This window comes from Amblyomma americanum, chromosome 6 (genome assembly GCF_052857255.1).
Source record: "Amblyomma americanum isolate KBUSLIRL-KWMA chromosome 6, ASM5285725v1, whole genome shotgun sequence".
Classification (NCBI taxonomy): Eukaryota; Metazoa; Arthropoda; class Arachnida; order Ixodida; family Ixodidae; genus Amblyomma; species Amblyomma americanum.
Window position 1 is genome coordinate 114,684,648 of NC_135502.1, and position 18,028 is coordinate 114,702,675.

Sequence of the window (18,028 nt, forward strand, 5' to 3'; positions counted from 1 at the left end):
GAATGCCGGAGTGGAAGTCTCCAGATCGATTGCCTCGATCAATATGATGAAATCCATCGATCACATTAATTGCCTCAATCACGCAAAGTTTGGCTTATTTTTATATGTAAAAAATACCAAAATTCACCGCTAAAAATATCCGTGAACTATTGGCGCGAGCTTTGACCGACTTATCATCGTCCTAAGGCCTTGCTAGTTTTTTTAGATGCTTTGTAGTCTTAACGTTGCGGTTTTGTTATGCGGTGCATTGATGTTTTTCTTACTTTTTTGGTGCTATGTGTATGTTTTTTGACCTGGTGATATCGCAACGTTTCACACTTTTTATTCTTTAGTTTCTGAACTTCTTTTGCTCAGTTATGTGCATTCATGTTCCGTTTTATTTCAGTGTCTGGTGTTCGTTGTCTCAAGCTGTCACGCATTATGTGCATGCGTGGTTTAGAACTGTTCTTCCGGCACCACTCTATTATTATGTTTCTTTTTGTGTGTTATCTAAACGAAATATTGGCTGTTTGCCTATATTCCTTAATTTTATATTACTTTATTTGCTATGTTATTTATTAATCTGGCTTATCGTGTGAACATCATCTCTCATCTTATTCATTGTTTTAACCCTGTTTTGCTTTCGTATCCCCCCCTCCCTATGTAATGCTCTACTGGGCCTTTAGGGTATACTTCAAACAAAATTAAAAAAAATAAATTTGACCGCCTTTGGTCCTTTCGTGTGCACTGACATCGCACAGCACGCGTTTTTTTTTTTTAATTTCGCCTCCACCGAAACAAAGCCGCCGCGGCACGCAAGTACTGCATGCGTTGGTTTAACTACGCTGATTGGGTGCGTTTGCTGTTAAGGACAGTACTTCTTTCCTGCTTCTTGAAAGCTGCGCTATTTGCCAGACAGTCAGCCGACTCAAGGATAACTATTGAGGCAAAATTTCTCGCGGGGGCGCTGGTTTTGAGAGATCAGTGGTGAAATGGATGACCAGGAGGAAGAATCTGGCTCTTCTGCTCTTTTCCTAAGCTCAAATGATTGCTGCCGTTAGCTCCACAGGATATTTAGACGAAGTAGGCAGTGCCTTGGCAGCGCAACGTAGCCTGTTTACTCTGGCCACTCAAGCAGTCCTCTGCAATCTGAAAAATTTCTCAAGCAGCAGAAGCAGCGGTGTGGTGCTAATCACAAAAGTAACGTCCCAATTTCCACCTATTAGTTGTACACTTTTGTCATCAGGGCGTAATTACACATTAGCATCCTCCGAAGCGCTGTCATACGGCTACAAAGGAAAGCTATACAGCTTCCAGTGAAACTTCGTATAGTTGAAGAAAAATTCGTCCTGATCCAGAGTTCGAACCCTGGACCACCACCACACCGGAGCAGCCGCTCTAGCAACTGCGCGAACCGGGACGGCTGGCTTATGGTAGGGCGAGAGCGAGTTGATAAACAACTCGCAGTGAAAACGGTGTTGGTGCAGTGCTTTAGAGGAGGCCACCAAGGCGGATTCCTCGAAAACATTCGACCACACTTCTGTCCCCTGCGTATCACAAGACAAATCCCTCTCTCAGTGGTCTCCAGCTAACCCTATCCTGCACCATCTCCGGCCATCCTGTCCCAGCAAGCTTTTTAACCTCAATTAAGACCGCGAATTGGGCAACTTGGTGGAGGTTCATGTTTCGCAAGAAAACCAGCGCGAAAAGGAAGACGAGCGACAAAGGAAAGAGGCGATAAACACAAAGCTCATCTTGCTACTAAACGCTTTTATTACTGGTAATATGTCAGCTTATACACTTGACCCGCACGCGCCTGCGAGACGGGAGTGTTCGCGTATGAAATGAAACAATGAATAAAAACAATAAACAAAAGTTGCTCATAAAATTTCGACAACCTGGCTCGTGTTCATCCACAACGTCGGGAAATCTCGAAAGCCTTCCGTTCTATTGTTCGAAAAAGCATGTGCATATCTATATATATCTCCGCACTGTCGATGAACGCGTCTCCAGTTCGTTGACATCTTTTTGTAAATTCTTTATTCCTTTTAAACTTTCGTTTCTTTTCAGAAGAGAGCGCCCCTGTCCCGCAGGTGCATGTGGGTGAAGTATATAAAGTGTTTCTACACAGCAATAAATGTTTTCAGTTGCGAGAACAGTGCTGTTCCAGGTAGCACCGAGACACTGCAATACTCTTCAACAATGTTACACTTTGTTTTGACCCAATGTTAAACAAAGCTTCTTAATATTATTGTTTCCTAATATTTTGTAATGATACAAATTAACGTTCGAATAACTTTTCTCTAACATTAATTAAGCACTTAAACACCATAAGTGCAACGTTCTCGAAAATGGTAAAGCAACTTTGCACCAGCATGCTGGCTCGCCATTCGTGACGATACAGAGCTTGCAACGCTGTGCAAGAACTAAGAACAAGAGCGATTTTTGAGCTTCGCTCGACAGCACAACATGCCACTCAAATTCACCCACCTCCGCACGAATACCATGGATTCAAGCCTATACACCCATTACTCACGGGTGTCCCATGAGTGATAGTGGTGAATGGGTAATAAGGAAGGCTTTCTAACAAAATGATGGGGCTGTGCAAGCAATCAATGGCGGATATAATCTAAAAGATATAGTTACAAATTACTGCTAGTTGAATAACATCTTTAATATAAGAAGAATGGGGAACATTTTGGACGTAGTGCTTGAAATATATTGGTAGTGTTGTTTTATAGTTATGATTCAAACCATATGACAAATTTCATAAGACTATACTAAAATAATGTTTATTTTGAACGTTATATTAATTTTGTTTTGTGTCGACACGCTTAAATTACGTGTTAATTTGTTAACATTATATTACCAATTAAAAGTCAGCATTCGACTAATGTTTAGTTTAAATGCTTAATCAACGTTTTTTATACAACATATAGCGTTATAAGTTAACTTTTAAATTTAATGTAATGTTCTAATATAACAGTAAAGTTACTGCAACTTACATAACTTTTTTATAACCTTCTAATGTTCGGTGCTTCCGGCAGACCGTTCGTCGCCTCTTTCCCTCCTCCCTCGTTTTTAACACTGCTTTTTTTTCCTTATTTCATCCGCCCACACGACACTCTCTCGTACCCTGCTACGTCTTTTTACTCTTGGAATCCATTCAGCCTTACTAAAAGACCAGCGATTATCTCCGTTCTGCCTTGCATACCCTGCTCATGACCTTTCATCGTAGGTCACCCATGTACACTTGCGTCTGAAGCAAGTAAGCATACCTTGGCCGGCATAAAGTGATCACTTCCCTCTTGTTTTTGCTCCTCTCCTATCGTCTGCCACGCTACTTCTCACATACCGCCAAATCACCACTCATTACAAAAACAGCCACTTCCCCATCCCACCGCCTCCCTCACGATTAGTAGGTCTTTTTATTTCAAGGCTAGATCAGAAGATTCGAAACAAGCATCACGTCACTTGGCAGATCCTGGTTCCGGGCTTTGTTTGCACGTATAGTGCGTATGACCCGTCACTTTCATCGTATCGCCACCCGTCGCGGTCGTCATGTCAGCAGTTTTGTAGAAACAGCTGAAAACGCACTTTTAATTTCGGGCTTACCACAGCATGCTGAGCTGCAAGACTACTCGGAAACGCTTCGCGACCTACAGAGGCTAGCAAACCTATTAAGTCGGTATTCCCGCCAGTCTTATAGAACTGGGTTTCTCTTCCGATTGCTTGTCTTTTGCCAGAGAAGACTGCTTCCTAGAAAAGATTAAGTTGACTCCGTTTTCCTCACGTGTCAAATAGCGTGCCAAGTGCCCTTTTTGGCTGCTTCCTTTTTTACTGCCTTCTACCCTCTGAGATGCGCCTTTTTCACTGATTTCTGTTTGTAAACACCGTGAGAGGAAACGCAGGGGCTGACCGTGACCCCGGCCCTTCGGGCGATAAGTAATAAATTATTCACCAGCGGCTTGCTGCGTGCTCACCGAGGCGTGTGACACGTTTTCAAGTTTGTGCACATTTTTCTTTTCGTTAATTCTCGCATGTTCTCTTTTGTGTGTGCAGCGAATATCGCATGATGTCTGCGGTGCTAAAATATTGCGAAGATTAAGTGGAACTATTCGGAAGATTAAGGCAAGCCAAGCGTGATGTTCGTTCCTATCACAAAGCCGTGTGAATAGCGCAGGTATTTCTGAATGAGACACAGTCCGCACCCGCGCACGTTCGCACGCATGTCCGCATGGGCGCATGCACGTACACATAATGAAATACACCTTTGATTGATGCAGCAAATACAATGACTTCTCTCTCTTTATTGGTGTGTAAAAGAGAGAGTGCAAGCGGGCAGAGGGGAGGGCGAGCGCAGGTGTTCAACCATGTTCAAAGGCGGAAGGCAAACACTCTGGCGCAGTGTATCACTGTCAATCGTCAGCGTAGGCAGAGAGTGTTGCTTGCCACGTCTCTCACCGGAGTCAACCCACGTCCGCCAGGCAAACGATTTGTTATTAAAGGTTGCACTCAAGAGTTACCATATCAAATTCCCGATCTTACCCCATAAAATGGTATTATCTTATCGGTCACTCAGGGCTCGACGAAGGACGAGAATAACTTCAGCTTGAACGACAGCGCGTAGATGCTTCACTCAAAAAATAAAATAAGGCATTACCATGACCCCATATTTCCATGGTGTTTGGCTTTGGCTGAGGAAGACTGTTGTCAAAACTGTCAACCGCTTGTTTATTTCAGCACAAAGCAAGGTGTTTCGCTTCTGCCGGTTACTGGGAGGGGATAATCGCGATGGTTCTGTACTATAGTCATAACTTGTCCCATTCGATGCGGCAAACACAAGCTCGGCGCTGTCTGGGCGCTGTCTCAGCGAACAGCTTCGTGAGCGCAATTCCAGCGTATTTCCTTGCGTGCCTGGCCATTATGGCAACGAAGTTCGGAGTGGACGAAATGCTTCCTTTAATGCTTGTATTGTCTTTGCCAGAACCTGCGAAAAAGTTTAGCTGCAGGAACCTGGACACATTTCTTATTGTGTAAATAGTTTGTGTATATTACCTCTCGCCATATCCTCTCTTCCTGTCCCCTCACCTCTTTCATTTCATTTCTCCATTCTGCCTGCTATCCTTTATTTCCGCTGCCCCAGCTCAGGTGCTTCAGTATCGATGGCAGATGCCGGGGCTAGCGAAAATCTTCTTTTCTCGTTTTGCTATTATTTTAATAAAAAACCACTACCACCACCAGGTCACTGAAGCAATGGCTGTAACGCGCTTGGGTTACGGGCATACGCAGCATTTTTTCTATGAATTTTACAGAAAGGAACTGCATTTTAACAGCAAAACGTGACCAGAAAAAAAAATGCAAGCCTGCCGAGGGAAGATCTGCAGATATATTGATTATCAGAGTGAAATCTGACGATATATGAAAAAATTGTATTCACAATCTATCTTCCGATGAAAAATGCGCTTGTCCAGAGTTTCTGGTAATAATAATAATAATTGGTTTTGGGGGAAAGGAAATGGAGCGGTTCAGGTGTCCAAAGATATATGAGACAGATACTGCGCCATTTCCTTTCCCCCAACCCCAAAACCAATTATTATTATTATTAAAGGAAATGGAGCAGTATCTGTCTCGTATATCGTTGGACACCTGAACCGCGCCGTAAGGGAAGGGATAAAGGAGGGAGTGAAAGAAGAAAGGAAGAAAGAGGTGCCGTAGTGGAGGGCTCCGGAATAATTTCGACCGCCTGGGGATCTTTAACGTGCACTGACATCGCACAGCACACGGGCGCCTTAGCGTTTTTCCTCCATATGTATGTATATTTGTGTTTTTGTCAATGGTAATTTAGCCCCGCCGCGGTGGCTCAGTGGTTAGGGCGCTCGACTACTGATCCGGAGTTCCCGGGTTCGAACCCGACCGCGGCGGCTGCGTTTTTATGGAGGAAAAACGCTAAGGCGCCCGTGTGCTGTGCGATGTCAGTGCACGTTAAAAATCCCCAGGTGGTCGAAATTATTCCGGGGCCCTCCACTACGGCACCTATTCTTCCTTTATTCTTTCACTCCCTCCTTTATCCCTTCCCTTATGGCACGGTTCAGGTGTCCAAAGATATATGAGACAGATACTGCGCCATTTCCTTCCCCCAAAACCTATCATTATTATTATTATTATTATTATATTATTATTATTATTATTATTATTATTATTATTATTATTATTATTATTATTATTATTATTATTATTATTGTCATTTAGAAGCGTAATAATGTTTTACGTGGAAGGCACGTGCGAACCAATCAGTACGGTCGGGATCATCCGCATATGTTTATAACCACGCAAGATTCGCACGATGATTTGAGAATTCCGGGCCAAAGTAGCGTGTTGGCCAGTAATATCGGCATATGCCGGCAGTATAAAAAAGTAAATGGCACGTCAAAACTGCTTGAATATGAGGCCGGGTATTTTTATACGAGGCTAAAGTGAGAGGGCGTCCAAGAAACAGCAGTCGAGGCGAAGGAAACTTCACAAAATGAGGATGGGCGGGACAAGGTTTAAAAGATGAGGGTGGGGCAGGAAAAGCAGAAATTAGGTGATTTTCCCGCCTGTATTGATAGCTGAGCATGACGAACCTAAGTTAACTCTAGTGAAAACGTGGACTTCACGCTCAAGCTTCGTCGCATTTAAGTTTTTAGTTCTCTAAAACTGAAAATATTTCTAGCTTCATTTTTCCTTGTCGCCACTTTGACTATAACGGTTCGGTTCAAGACCCTTTTCCGAAGTATCTCGCCCCTCAAGAGCCCAGCGCCAGGCCGGGGGAAATCTTGTACCGATCAGACAACCGGTGGGTACCCGGCGGCACTGGGGATCGAACCCCGCACCTGCCGCATGCGAGGCGGATGCTCTACCACAACGCAGCAGCCGGGTGTTATCAAAGGAGCTAAGAGTTTACATGCATGGGAAAATTAATTGTATGAAGCAGCAAGTACGTGGAGCAGACACGCGGATTTTTTTTTTTTTTTCATGAGGAGCAAAGTTAGTCTCTTGTATTCCAAAGGAAGGGGGAGGGGAGGATGCGAGGGTTTTCCACCCTCGATCCTTATAGGACAACACATGTTCACCACTTTTCCGAGTCTTCTTATTTCGTCCATCTCTTCCCCAGTTCAATCGAACCATCAATTCGTTCTTAGCAATATGCTCGAACAATCAATCATCGAGGTCAACTAATCAGTCAACCAGAAGTAAGCGCGCTATGCGCGGTGCTAATCTGCCTCAAATGCGCTGGACGTCTCGCACAAGGAACTTTCGAATGCAACAATAACTACTAGTGGCGACCTCTTCTAGTAGCGCGACGAGCAAGCCTCGCGAAGCGGCCATACCACGCAAGCACGTGTGAAAAGCACACGCGATCACGTTGCCGCGGCATGGTCGACGCGAGGATCGGGCCCCTCCAGGCGTCGTCACGACCGTCGTGAAGGGCACGCCTCCGGCGTCATGCGCACCCTCCAGACGCAGTCGCACGCACGGCGCGGGCAAATTGTCATCATTAACGGGTCTCGCGTAAAATGAGGCGCAGTGCGCGGAGGACGTGGGAACGTGTGTCGCGAAAGGGAAAGGGCGAGAGAGGGCGACCGAGTCAGCACGTGCGAGACGCAACAAAGCAATGCATCGTTGTCGCGTCGCCGCGTAGCCACGGCAACGGCTGACGCGGGAGCAGCGTCGCAGCATGATGCCCCCCCTCGTAGCGGGGACGGCCTTGAATCGTACGCGCGGCACGTGCAGTTTACAAGGCCCTTGCTCCGCGCTGCTTGCCAGTGGGCCAGCGTCGGACCTCGATCGGGTCCGTCGCGCTAAGACCCGTGGGACCCCTGGCGCGTCCTCGCGGCTATCTGTCGCTTTTCGCGGGGACCTGCTGCTGCGCTCAGCGCGTGTCTTCCATAAACATGTTGTGAGCACGCGAGGCAGCCGACGATGGCAGCATTCTTCGCGGGGCTTGTTCACAGTGCTGCTATACAACGGCGCCCAGAACGGCGATCTCCTTTCGACTCCGACATCCGCGCTCTCATCGGAGCGTTTACGATGCGGTTCTTGGGAATACGCTGTCGGTCTTCGACGTCGAGCGCGCCAAGAACTTGGGACGCTCGCCCGTTATAGAAACGCAGCGCTTGCTCGAGTTGTATATTCCATTCAGTCACGCATTATTACCTACTGGGAGGAAACCTCGCAATTTCATATTTTTTGTTAGCAACATGTCTAGACTGCGCATGAGAGAGTTCCACCCTCCCTGGTGGTTACGTATGCAGTTTCTGCTAGGCTCCTGACATTTACACGCCGTTAACAACATTGTTTTTAGGATCTGAGTTATACTTTTCAGTTTATGTATGTATTTTTAATGTCAGAGCCGTACAGGCATTGCAGAGGGGAATGGGCAGAAAAATTTGCAGCAAACAAGGTTAGAAAAAAAAGGTACATAAATGGTTAGTCCTCTATATAAAATGTTAGCTGAGGCAATAAATTCATCACTGCAAACAAAGCTTTCGGATTTTGTACAACGCTTGCCAAAACTTGGCGAAAGCTAATTAAGTCAGTAATAGATACATTTTCATTAGGAAGATAGCTAATTTGTTTAGAAGTAGGAGGAACAAATCAGCGTAAGAAAAAAAACTGTTTTGCATAAGGGGATGGCAACTTTGTGGGGGTGATAAATGCGACGCGATAATAGGCCCTACATGAAAGAAATTGTGCAGGGTGGAGTGATAATATAACTTGTGAAATAGGGTTAGCAGACAAACCTTTCGTCCATTTGTCTTACAAGTCATTATGTAAACAAGTCAGCTTCTTTTAGGCCTTTTAAAACTCTGATGCTGCAATACAAGCGAACGAATGCACATACGTTTGATAGCCACAACAGCGTTTAAGTGAAACGCGGAGGCGGCAATCTTAAAAGCAGTTATCTGCGTTCATTTCGCATAAGCCTGGATTAAAATGCTTCCACGTGGCTCGTCACGAAGTGTTGGAAATATAAGCTTAATTTATTACCGGCACATTACATCCCTGCAGGAACCGACACCGTTATGAAAAAAGTTGCCTACACGCATGTGTACCCAGTGACCGAAAGAGATTGAATGGAAGACGACAAAGTGGGCAGTGGCGCGGCACGGAGCGAATTGCAGTCTCAGTTAGGCCCGTGCAAAGCGTTAGCAATGTGCAGGCTGCACCAGCTGTTTGCTTTTTATTTATTTGTTTATTTATTTCCTAATACTGCAGGCAGCAGTGCTGCCCAGGCAGGAGAGGGTTACAAAACTTAAGTTTGTAAAGAACGCTCAAAGGTGCTAATGCTAGCACGTTCTACAATCGAAGCAGGCAAGCGATTCCATTGTTCGATTGTGCATGGGAAAAAAGATTTTTGGAACTGCTTAGTCCTGGCATTGTGTGGCCTTATCAGTTTTGTGTGGTTCAGCCTTGATGATCTTTGAGGTGCAGAAAGTAAATACGAATCACGTGGCAATCCTGTTTTGTTATGATATAGTAAGTGCAAAAATTTTAACCTATGCTGCCGCTATATGCAAAGAACTTGTCTGCCAATGTGCTAAATGGTCTTCTGGAAGAATATCTGTTCCAGTATCCGAGCCAGGTAGCTATTTTCACAGATGAATCTCAACATGGCGAAAAAGCAGCAGTAGGTGTTTATTCCCACACACTAGATTGGTGTTATTCTATCCGGGTCCCTGATTATACAGCAGTTTTTGCTACTGAATTTCTTGCTATTGGTTTGGCCCTTCAGAAAGTTCAAAAAGTTCTCCGCAAAAGTTCTCATGTAATCATTCTCTCTGACTGTGTGTCAGTCTTGGAAGCGCTTGAAAGCTCGAGGACTAGTCTCTTGTGCCGATCCGTAATGTACTTTGTGCCCCTTCATGCGCAAGAAGTGCGTTATCAGTGGGTTAAAGGGCAATGTGCCATCAATGGGCCTGTTGCCCATGCCGTTCCAAACCTTACCCTGCTGACCACGACCCGTTATGAACGTTTCCAACTACACCAGAACCTGAGCCAATGAGCCCATCCTTGCTACAACGGATTTCGAACATTTGAAATTCCCATGGAACATACGTTCCTGCGCATCAAGGCAATCTGAGGTTTCCATGACGCTGTTGCGCTGGAGGATACCTCTCCTCGATCTTTATTTATGCCGTTCTGGGTTCACGACATCGAATCTATGCGCGTCATGTGGGGACGTTGTAGCCTTAGATCATTTCATCCTCTTCTGCCGGCGGTTTGCACGGCAGAGAAACAAGTTTTTTGCACATTCCGCTCGCTCAATTAGGACTGCCGTTTATTCTTCCCGTCCTTCTCTCCTTCGGTGCAACCGTCAAAGGGCATGCCCTTAAGCAGGTGTGTGAGCTTCTTCACAGGTATATTATCGAAACCAGGAGATTTTTGTGTTAACTTCTCGTTGCCTTTACTTTTCTCTGAAAATTATTGTATTTCTGATTATTGCATTATAATTTAGTTATTCAATTCTCACCACTTTGTTTCCTCGATTTCCATTCCGATTTCCTCAAGATCTCTCAAAACTCGAGATTTTTTTTCACAGATTCCTGTCTTTATATCTATGAGCCGCTTGAGATAAACCTGGATGATTTTTCTTCGGTTTGGATCTGCACCAAACCCTGGCCAATCCCCCACCGTGGGTATATGCCATCGCTTTTGAGGCAACAACAACAACAACAACGGAGCGCTTGCACACCGCCAATATATCGTGCCATAGTCATCTGTCATGTAGTCCTGTCTTGATCAGCTTGCCGTCTCGAAACATTTGGTGTGAAGTGCGGGATGATCATCGACGTGCTGGTCCTAGATCTTCGGCGTGCTACGCCTGTCGTGGTCGTCGGCCATGTTTTCTAGGTCCGCGCCGCCCAGCTGTGCAACAGCCCACCTGACTAGAAGCGACCTCGCCGTTCGCCTCAGCCGCGTTCACCGCCCCGACCACAAGACATGACGAATTGACCCTACTTACCAGACCCTAAGTGACCGGACCGGTCTGGGACACGTCTGCCCACAGCTCCCTTCCCATGCCGTTTTACGCGCCCATGTACCTCGGCCGTCGGCTCAAAGTGACCTGTGAGTCCGGAAGCTTTGTGCACCAGTGCTCATCCAATCAACTCATCGCTTTCATCCTGACGCCGAGCTCTACATCTTCTCCTCTTCTTTGTTCATCCCTCCTGTCACGCACATCGTCACTTCTTACATTTCATCGCAACTGTTCCTTTAGTTGGCACGGACGGGGCGATCGCTCGGTGGCCCCGGCGAGTGTCCCTGAATAGAAGACGTCAAAGTGTGCAGTGACGCGGCACAGAGCGCTTGCGCTAGACCCACCGCCATTAAGTCGTACCATAGCCATCTGCCATGTAGTTCAGTCTTCATCGGCTTGCCGTCACGTAACAATATGATCGTCAATGACTCATTTCCAACTTATGTGTGTGCTTGCGGGAGGGGGGGGGGGGGGGTATTTAAAAATCTATGCCTCCATATGGTTCCTTGAGACCCACTTTAGCCCAAGGTTTTGATGTTGGTTGTAAGCCAGCTGGCACTGCCTGTCACAGAAAACGCAACTATTTAATTGTCATCGGAATTCGTTTCAAGTACTGTAAGCTTTTGCAACGCTACCGCGAAAAGCTTGCAAGAAAACTCTGCGCCATTGCAAACCCGTCATGTTTCGAAATTGCGGAAAGACCTCGAGTACCGACCCAAGAAGAGGGCCTGGCGACAAAGCAACAGAGATAACACTTGGCTGATAAGCAGCACAACGAGGCATTGAACAAAGGAAAAGGGTGAAAGGGTAAAAAATTGATTGTCGCATGAAGACAACAAAGGATGCAAGCTTGCTGGTTGCGCGCTTAAAATACCAAGTTTATTACGTCTGTTCGTGTTGATTTTTCATTATTTCTCAAATTCTCATTAAATACTGACGCGCGTGTAAGTGACAACTTTCACCAAAAACGTCTTCGATGTCATATTCTTATTTACATTAAAATTTTGCTGCATTCGTGAGTTTACTGTGATTTCGGCTTTTCTGTTCTTGTGATCTGCCATTGCTATTCCTTGGTGCGCGCGGAGGGATGTAAAATTTTCCAGCGGTCTGAGACGGGGACAAGTACGCTCTCAGTCAACATTTGAGTCGCTGAAACGTGGCCTGCAAACTGGAGAGTACATAGTCCTATCGATCCCCTTCTTAGATCCTTACGCTCGGGTTGCAAACTGAACGATCCTGCAGACGCGAAAGCCTGCAGTCTACAACTGCCTTATCTGATTCGTGCCGCTTCCGGACACTGCTTTCCTTTTAGTATTTCTTTCACGCCCACTTGCGGACGTTGTAAGTGCGCGCAGGCCAGCCTCCGAGGTAAGTAAAATGGATGGGGTGTTTTTTTTTTCCTTTTTGATGCTGCCGACCACGTGCCGAAGACTCATTCTTATGCGCGAAAATCCCTCCCGACGTTCCTACAGAGCAGCAAGATAACGCAGCCGATCGCCCATAGCCTTCTCGCATCCTCATGCGAACTGCTATAAAAGGCAGTGTAAAGAAAGAAGGTTAAGCAGTCAGCATTTTCTTTCTTTCTTTCTTTCTTTCTTTCTTTCTTTCTTTCTTTCTTTCTTTCTTTCTTTCTTTCTTTCTTTCTTTCTTGCCTGTCTTTCCTTCCTTTTCCCTTAACTTCGTGGAGTGGGCCGCCCAGGTCGCCATCAGTCGAGACCTGGGCGGCCAGGACTGATTGCCATCTAGCACGAAACCATCTACACGCTCTTTTGACGAAATAAAGTTTTTTCATCAATCCATCAGCGTTAAATTAAATCAGCGTCGTAGTGAGGCGCCGCGGTGGCCGAGTATGGCGTTCGGATACTAAGCGCCAGGCCGCGGGGTTGCATCTCGGCCGCAGCGGCCGCGTTTCCGTTTCGATGGAGGCGAAATAGGAAGAGACGCCCGTGTGCTGTGAGATGTCAGGCTGTCAGTGCGCGTTAAATAAGCCTAGGTTATCGAAATTAACCCGCAGCCCTCGACTAGGGCGTTTTCGACAGCCCGTTTGCAGCTTCCGGACTTGGTAGTGGTGGTGGTGAAACACTTTTGAATGCTCAGAAAGACAGTGTGGCTCCCAGTACCATCCTACACCCTTACCTCGCTCCGCGTTTCCGGTGTCCCCTGAAAGTGAGGCGGTTAATACACTCTTCCTTTCCTCATTGCAAATTATTATTAACCAAAGACTCCTGCGTTCGCCTGTCAACCAATGAGAATTCTTCCAACTTGGCAGCCAAGTGGGCGTTCTCGACGATGCGCTGCCATCTGTGATCTTGGTATTCAGGTGCTCTTGGACCATCTGGGCCTTGGTGTGCATGCTCTCATTAGTAACGACAAGGTGTCGCTGGTCCTTATTAGAATTACTGAAGGGTTTTTGCGGCGACTTTGGTCACTGTCGTACTTTCGCACCAGGGGAGCGCGAAATGCCAGGGTTTTTTTTATTTTGTTATTTCTATATTTCTTTATGATACCGCTTTGGACAGTCTTACCCCATGTTTCAGCCATCAACGACTCTACAGGCAGCCGACTAGAACACGCAGTCTAAGCTGGCCTGCCTCAGCCTTATCTGCTAATATGTAAATCCCCCCCCCCCCCCCCCCTCAATCTATCTTTCCTCTTCGCAGCGCACGTGTGCACGCTAAATTGCCACGACGAGAAACTGCGCTGTGTTTCCCTTTCCTGGTGTGTTTCCAGGAAAGTAAGACAAAAAGGAAAAAACTTGCCCCGTATGGGCTGCAGACGTAGACGCCCCAGACGAAGTGACGACATGCAAAGCACTCGGAAAACACAAGGTGCTGCTGTAGTTTGTCCGACTTCATTTTCTTTTTCTTCCTGTGAGTTTTCCAGGAACACGGGATGCTTTTCTTTTTGTTTGAAACAAAGGCTGTAGACTCGCCACGCTTGGTGACTCACTTTGCGCACTTGTGTCAGAATGACCCTTACAGCACAGGTTATACGTTGGTCAGGAAGTACATTATAAACACGAATGAACCTATATGGGAGTAAAAAGGAAGTAAATTGACCTAAAACTAACACTAACACTAAAAATACAGAATACTAAGGGTTGATAACGGAAACAAATGCCCTCTTCAAAACATGCAAAGTCCTAGCAGTAAAGGAGACGTTAACCTAGGTTTCAGTTTCCTAACTGTTAACTTCAAACCTCCGGTGCCGCGTTTAAAAGCCTCCACCCATTGCAAAATGCACCAGTTTACTATGCTTTGGCATATTCCTCCGTTGCCAAGAGTGAACATTCCGCATATTTATTGGTCGAAGTCTATTCGGCCGCGTACTCTGCCTCTAAAAGAGAGTGCGCTAGAGAACAGCTTATTTTCTTTTTGCTCCCATGTAGGATAATTCGTTTTTAGCGTGTAAAAACTGCCCCAGCTTTAACGAATGACTACACTGGAGAGCAACACAGACCATAAGCAGCCCATGGAGTATCTACAGGCGCCTTACAGGACAAGGGGCTACTGCTAAAGAAGGCAGCCAAGCGGATACTATGAATCAATCTATCCAAGCCTTTAGCCTCGCGGAACTCTTGACAAGTAGTCCAAGGTGACCAAAAAAGTTATTGTCGTTTTAACGTTGCATTGCAGAACTGAGCACTGATGTCAAAATCACTGCCTCGTGTGCTGAAAAACTAGCCGAGTTGGAAGTAGGAACATTGACTGCGACAAGCACGTGCCTCTTGCACCCTCACAGCAATCACAGCTTGACCAGTTCATTCGGGGTTGTCTGTTCTTTGACTTCAAGATGAGCTTTTCAGCAGCTGAACCAGGCCGCAGAATACGTCAGGCCTTCTTGGGATAATTCTATGACTGGATGAATTGCCAGAAGTTGGTTCCAGTAGTTCAGTTTAGGAAATCTGCCTTGTCGTTATGGACACCGCAGTCGTCGGACAGACGTGCTGGATGAGGAGTACTGAAAGGGTCCATAGACGAAGGCACCAGCCAAACAGGCGGTGAGCTTTCCATACGCTTCCAGCGTGCCATCACGTTTCGCCTGCACCGTATTGCGAAGGCCTTAGAGTTGAGGAAGTGCGTATCCCATATACGGTCGGTTCGGATGCCAAAAAACGACTAGTGACGACAGCCTGTTTGTCATAGCTCTACCGGGACTTCAATGCATGCATCTGCAATCAAGTGTCCACCAGTGGCAAACAGTGAGACACGTATGAAAGTCTCAAGCGTGCCTGACTTTGGCTGTGACCACGGGACCCTGTGCCTCACATCAGGAGATCTCTACACACACTCAAGAGCTGCTTTTCGCTTTGCCGGTGACCGAGTCATGACTTCTGCGAAGATGCAGCACGTGTGTATTAGGCGTGGTCAATTTTCGTACACAGCTTTTCCAGCACCCGAGGCAGTTGTTTCCGTGTCAGTGTTTATTTTCCTAATGTGACATGAAAAACGGCAAGGTCTTTTTTGGTCACCTAGTACTTGAATTCTGTGTTCCTCCGGAGTGAATTTATTGATTGATAAAACGAATTTTATTGGGATGGCTCTTGGGCCTGTTATGACAAGGTGTGGGTTGCGATAGTATCGTCGCCGTTGTGCCAACCTCATTAAATCTTGCTTAGAATATGTGCTTTTTTGTGGACCCATAGTACAGGCAGGCTTTCTTTCTTGTGCCTTTTGGGATGTATAGAGTTCAGGATACAGAGTACGTCAAGGCGCGTTTCACGTGTAGCGGGGCAGTGTGTAACAGGCATGTCATAATCGCTGGATTCGTTTTGAAAAACACTGCAAAAGCAGCTGTTCAGGTAGGTGGCGGATGAATTTATGTCCAGCTAGTCAAAAAAGCAGCTGCTAGTTGCGTTTTGTGCTGCAACTCTCTTGTCTTAGCTTCTTTCGGCACACTTTTTTTTCTCTACCTTGAACGGTGACACAATCTCACCTACGCATGTCCCCACATGTGCATTCTATTTTGAAATGAGTGCGAGCGCAATTCTCTAGATGACTTACACTTGAATCATGAATGTTTTATGCATCACCGTGCACCACTGTTCAGGCAGAACTGATGTTTGTGGGCACTTAAACTGTTCAATAGATAAATAAATAAATCGTTAACTAGCCAACAAACTCCGAGCTATGGATACCATTGGCGAAATGAAGCTGCGCAATTGTAGTTGTCGTGAGATGTAAAGCGAGCACAGAGAGACGACGGCTTGTCAGGTAACAGAGTGGATTTCAAGGGAAAATAGACGTAACCAGGAGCGCCATTGAATCAGGTGGGCAGGTGAGGTTAGGATATTTGCTGGGGCAAGGGGAGTAGCAAGCGCAGAACAAGGATATTTGGAGGTTTATGGTTTGTCCTGCAGTGGAGATAACCTTGATGATGATGATCTCGTCCCGCCTCATTCTCCATCCCATGCTCACAGCGCCGCGCTTTTTCAGAACGTAGGCTGTGAAATAACCTAGACCGTCCATGGCGGATTCATCTACCCGGAATAACTTCCCCTCCCCACGCAGTGAGTTTGTGGGCTGTGCGCTTTGCAGTCTGCTTATCTACATCCGCCCTCTCAGCAGCTCTGCACAATGTCCTTTTTTCACATTGACTGCTAACACACCTGACATTCCTTGGTGTCAATATCTGGCAATTTCGCTAGTGATGTGTTATTTACATTCCACGTTTTGCAACTTTGTCTGTGGCCCCATTTGCATTGCGATGCTTGTACCGTACACAAGTTTATCCTGATTTGCCAGCGAGTGCGGAGAGCTTACAATTAACACGAGATTGTTTTTGTACCACTTGATTATTATGGCAATGGTTTGTGAGCTTATTTATTGAAAGGCCAATGGTGCTCCTCACCTGGCAGGCGTCGTTGCCCTTTTCCCCTCCTGCGCAGTACGAGCTGGCGGGCATCAGGAACTGCTTCTCGGTCACCGCGTTGATCTTGGCCGTGCAGTCGCGGTCCTCCACGATGGGCAGCTGCGCCTCGCGCACCCGCAGGGCGATGGGGCCTCCTGCAACCGCCAGTGGAAATCTGGGCCAGTTCGTACGTGATGAAGAGGAGAACCAGTCATCATGGTGTATATGACTGTTCTCGCCCTTGTCCTTTTTGACTGGTTCTCTTCTCCTGCAGCCGCCAGTGGGAAGGTGGTGTGAGCCAATGCGTGAGTGTGAAGAGAACCTGGCCGATTCTTCTGGGGAGTTTTTCGTCGCGGCATATTACAACAGCGGCTCCTTTGCTCAATGCAACTATCACTGAAAAAAAATATGTGACGGTTCCTGCAGTTCTTATGTTTCATGTCTAGGCTTATTTAAAACATGGCCAGTGCGCATCGGTACCGGCATCGTATTGAAGAAACCGCCCGCAATCTATCTAATTCTCAAAGCATGAAGTTTGGAACCAAGAATTAGAAATTTTGGTTGTAGTTACATTGGGTTTACTGGTGCTTAAAAATCAACAGCCATCGCTCTTACAAAAATTTCTTTGGACCGTCGAAAGACTGTCCTTAGACTTTTGTCAATAAAATCCACAAACATTTTAAGGACAAATCCTATAGACTAGTCTATGGACAATACAAATACTATAGACAGGCTATAGAAAGCCTATAGATTCATTGCCAGAAACTTTTACTAGGCTTTAGTCTATTGACGATGAATAGATCAAATGAAATATTTACGTCAGAAGGCAATATACTCTAGAAAAAGTCTACAGAAAGTCTAAAGACCATTTTCATTTGGCGGGCGCCAAAAACAGGGTTAGACGAGATCTTTTCTTTTTCTCGACGGCTCTTGCAGTCCATTTAGTACGTGTCGCGTTTCTTGAGCGCCTGAGCAGTGAAGACAACAAAGGGCCTTTTTGCAAGTGCATCTTCTCCAGGAAGCAAGCTGGGGAAAATATTTTTTTTGCATCGTAAAAAGTTTTGAAATATTTTTCCCGAAGAGTTCAAGTTTTCTGCATGAGAATAGGATGCGAAGATAGGGGACGGTATCCACTCGGCTTTAACAACAAAGTAATTAAAACATATCTAACTGCAT

At 46.1% G+C, this 18,028-nt stretch overlaps 1 protein-coding gene across 1 annotated transcript in view; it reads right to left on the bottom strand.

The window, feature by feature from the left end:
- The window catches only part of mas (trypsin-like serine protease domain-containing protein masquerade), a 52,758-nt gene that overhangs the window by 14,837 nt on the left and 19,893 nt on the right, over positions 1–18,028 (bottom strand). Inside the window, exon 7 of the mRNA XM_077627880.1 lies at positions 16,853–17,007. Within this exon, the coding sequence (XP_077484006.1) occupies positions 16,853–17,007 (155 nt within the window). The remainder of the gene's footprint in view (positions 1–16,852; positions 17,008–18,028) is intronic.